Source organism: Lissotriton helveticus, chromosome 6 (assembly GCF_964261635.1).
Source record: "Lissotriton helveticus chromosome 6, aLisHel1.1, whole genome shotgun sequence".
NCBI classification, from domain to species: Eukaryota; Metazoa; Chordata; class Amphibia; order Caudata; family Salamandridae; genus Lissotriton; species Lissotriton helveticus.
This window is the reverse complement of record NC_136067.1, coordinates 2,085,811,253-2,085,815,250: the sequence shown is the minus strand read 5'-3', so window position 1 is coordinate 2,085,815,250 and position 3,998 is coordinate 2,085,811,253. Positions and strand designations below refer to the sequence as shown.

The following is a 3,998-nucleotide window of genomic DNA, read 5'->3' as shown; positions in this document are numbered from 1 at the left end:
AACCTGCCCGTCTATCCATCCAAGGTGCATTGCCGGTCAAATTGACTTTGTGGTTTTTCCTGCTACGTTCTTCTTCACAGCAGCACATTCTTTTTAGTGGTCCTTCACCAAAGGGTTATCTGATCTTGTGGAACTGTCTTTGGCTACATCCTACTGGCGTTTATTTTATTTCGATTTCGGCAACTAAGTCTGAATATAGAAATCATCACAGCGGCTTTGATCCAAGGCCATCTGATGACACTCCCTCCTCGGACACCTCCTGCGGCCTTTCCTTGCTGAACTTTACCTTCTCAGACATTTTTCTTCACAAATGTTTCTAAGTAAGAAGGTAAGCGCTGACCAGACCCAATCCACTTTTTGCATCCGTACAACACTCTATCATGGCCGGTCTTAACTTTTGACTTTGAACCATTCTCGCACGACTAGATGGTTCACCCTGCAAGGGATTGTGGCTATTGTTTGACCAGGGCTCACTCCCTACTCAACCAACAATCCAATTTCTCACAAACAAAAATATTGATTTGAATTGTTTTATAACAGTACAGTGCACCACACATACAAAGTCGAAAAATAAAGGAGAATTGAAAGTATTTGTCCTTCATAGTGGCTATTTGTAATGGGTTTTATTTTCTCATGCTAAACCCTATTTACGTTTTTAAGTAAATAGGGTTTAGCATCAGAAACCTTGGTGGTTGCATGGGAACTACTAAGTAACTGCAGAGTAAAGGAAAGCAGCGTTATGTGCCGCTTTTCACTGCTTTCAAGTGTTTTCCAGTGCTAAACAAGTGTAGCGCTGGAAAGTTAATTAGTAAAAAAAGATTTTGCATCATTTTGCGTCACTTTTGTGACTTACAAATGGCTTTAACTCTTAGTAAATAGACCCTTTAGTCTTTTATGTAATACCTCTTATGCAAACCTAATGATCTTGTGAGATTGTCTCTATTCACATGTTAAGTGCTCTGACACCTTTACTTAATGTTGAAAATGTGCTGAATAAAAATCAAATAAAAAACATACATATTAAAAAATGCGTCTCCGAGTAACTTGAAGCAGAGCCATCTTCACATCATTGTTTCTCAGACTGTAGATAATGGGGTTCAACATTGGAGGAGTCACGGTGTAAAACACAGAGACTATTTTATCTAGATTAGCTGACTTTTTTGATGTAGGTTTCATATACATGTAGATGCAGGTGCTGTAGTACATGGTGACAACAATCAGATGGGAGGCACAGGTGGAGAAGGCTTTGTATCTGCCTCCTGAGGAGCGGATCTTCAGAATAGCGTTGATGATGCAAATATAGGAGATAAGAATGAGGAGGCTTGGGATAAGCAGATCATAGGTCCCAACAGATAGCATGACCATCTCTGTGATAAAGGTATCTACACATGACAGCTTTAGAATAGCTGTTCCTTCACAAAAGAAATGGTCAATAACATTATTGCCACAAAAAGACAATGTTAGTGGGAAAACAGTGTCAAGGAGCCCCCCCACACAGCCGCTGAACCAGCAGAACACCAATAACTTGATACAAACAGACTTGCTCATAATAACATTATAACGCAATGGTAAAGAGATGGCTACATAACGGTCATAAGCCATGACTGCTAGAAGCACACCTTCAGTAATCCCCAGGAAAAGGTAGAAGTACATTTGAGCTGCACAGCTGGAAAAGCTCATTGTTTTCCTCACAAGAAAAAATTGGACCAGCATGTTAGGGGCAATCGCCGATGAGTAGCAGACATCCAAGAAAGAGAGGTTGACCAAGAAAAAGTACATTGGAGTATGGAGCTTAGGCTCAGTGATACAGGCTGTGATCAACATAGTATTTCCAATGAGAGTTATGGTGTACATGACTAAGAATAAGACAAAGAAGGCAGTCTGCAAATTGGGGTCTGCAGTCAGTCCCAGCAGCACAAATTCTGTGATTGAGCTTCCATTCCACTTCTCCATCAAACCGTCTTCCAATTACCTGTAGAAAAATTATGAATAAACTATAGTGAATGGAAACACAGTAAAGAGAAGAGAAGAATATGGCACCGTACGTCCCTTCAAATAGCATTTAACACACCGTAAATGTACGGTGACAGTGATACACAGAACTGTGTACTCAGAGTGCCACAATTATTGGCTCCGATGCAAATACAAACTTTGCAGGACTAGAACTTTAGATTCCGGTCTTCAGAGAAGTCATTGTTAGTGGAAGAGGAAACCTCACATACTTATTAGTGTCATGCTTCATTATAGGAGTCCTCTCCCTACCCTGGTAAGCCAATGCCACCCGGGCGGATTCGACCTCCTCGAAGAATGACTAATTAGGAGGGAGTTCTTGCATAAATCTTATTAAACAACACGATGTAACAGGGGGTCCAGATGAATATTCAAAAAGTACCTTAGAGTCCCTGGGGAAATCTACCTTTTTTAGTGGAACACTAGGTAAGAATAAAAATGAAAAGGGTTAGGTACTGGAGTATAATGACTCACACCCATGAAATGTATAACTCTTACTTACCCTCCCGCCCTTATCTAGATTGGATATTCTCTGAATTGAGACTAGCCATTCTCTATGTGTTGGCGGTACCGGTTCCACCCACTTTACACAGATTTCTCTTCTGGACAACAGTTTTAATAGGAAGAGAAGATTTTCACAGACTTTATTTAATTTCTGGTAGCCTGAGATGTTCTGGCAAATCCCAAAAATAACAACATCTATGCTTACCTTATTTGGTTGGCCCAGGAGAAGTGAGAAAGTCTTACCCGCCTCATTCCAAAACTGCTCGAGAAGGGGGTACTGCCAGAACATATGGAGATCATTCGCCCTTTCTTCCCCACATTTTGGTCAGCATCTCACCTTTTGCTTATTGATCTTAGATAGCTTCCTCTGTGTCCAGTATGCTCTGTGGGTAAAACAAGTGATTTTTTCTCAAGGGGGCGGATTTCGCTATGCGCCAGCATGTTGCCCTAGATACTTGCCATATGTGTGTTATATCCAGCCTCTACAGCTCTTTCCCCCATAACTTGTTCGGAATCGTGAAATCCTTTTCCTCTGCCTGAATAGGAGCCCAGTACCAACAAGAAATGTTTTCTTGGGTATCTTGTTTCTCTGGAGTAGTTTCTAGATTTTTCTAGTCCCTGTTTCTTCTTCTCTGAGGCTCTTGACCCAATTCTGAAGTTGATAATATTTAAATTTTGAAGAAGTACCCTCGGTCTTGATTACGAGAGCATCCCAGTTAATAATTGAGCTTTTCTCTATAAGTTCGCCCCGATGGCTAGTCTGCCTTTAAGACATTCCGGGAAACCAGACGAATCTCATTTAGGGGCGAGATCGCTGTGGTAGGGGATTTTCCAATTACTCCTTATCTGGTACCATAGTTTTGCAGCTACCCAGAGGGTCTTCAGTTTTTTTTTGTGAAGAACTTGGGGTGCCCAAATGTATACAGAAAGTGGCTGTCATCATTATTAGGTAGCTCCTGCAGATGTGTGGGGTAGACCTCATAGCTGTCCAGTAATATTCTTGAGTATTTGAATTGAAAAACCTTACAGTATTCTAACAGATCCAGGCTTGCTATCCCTCCCTTGTCTTTCTTCCATCTTAGTTTTTTTCCAGGCAATTCTTGTCCCTTTCGCGGCCCAAATGAAGCTGTTTAATTCTCCTTGTAATTTTTTTCAACCATTCTTTCTTACATTCCAACGGTATAGCACTGAATTTATATGTAAATTTAGGGATGATTGAAATTTTGATTACATTGGATTTTCCCAAAAAGGTTAGTGGAAGCCCACCCCAAAGATTGAGAAGCTTCCTTACTTACACCAAAATTCTGTGGTAATTCACATTCGTTATTTTTTTAATGTCTTTTACTAAGTCTATGCCAAGATACTTTATTTTTTCTTTCGCCAAAGGGTTTTGAGAGTCACATTTCCAGTCCATGATCTAGGATTTTGATTGATTCATCATATATCCTGATACCTTTCCGAACTGGGCCATAACCTCTTCTATT

General features: G+C 40.5%; 1 protein-coding gene across 1 annotated transcript; it reads right to left on the bottom strand.

Moving 5' to 3' along the window:
- Positions 1–1,020: 1,020 nt before the first annotated feature.
- On the bottom strand, positions 1,021–1,953 carry LOC144763044 (olfactory receptor 5AR1-like). Its single transcript, XM_078648355.1, has one exon. The coding sequence runs from the start codon at positions 1,951–1,953 to the stop codon at positions 1,021–1,023; it is 933 nt and encodes a 310-aa protein (XP_078504481.1).
- Positions 1,954–3,998: the final 2,045 nt, after the last annotated feature.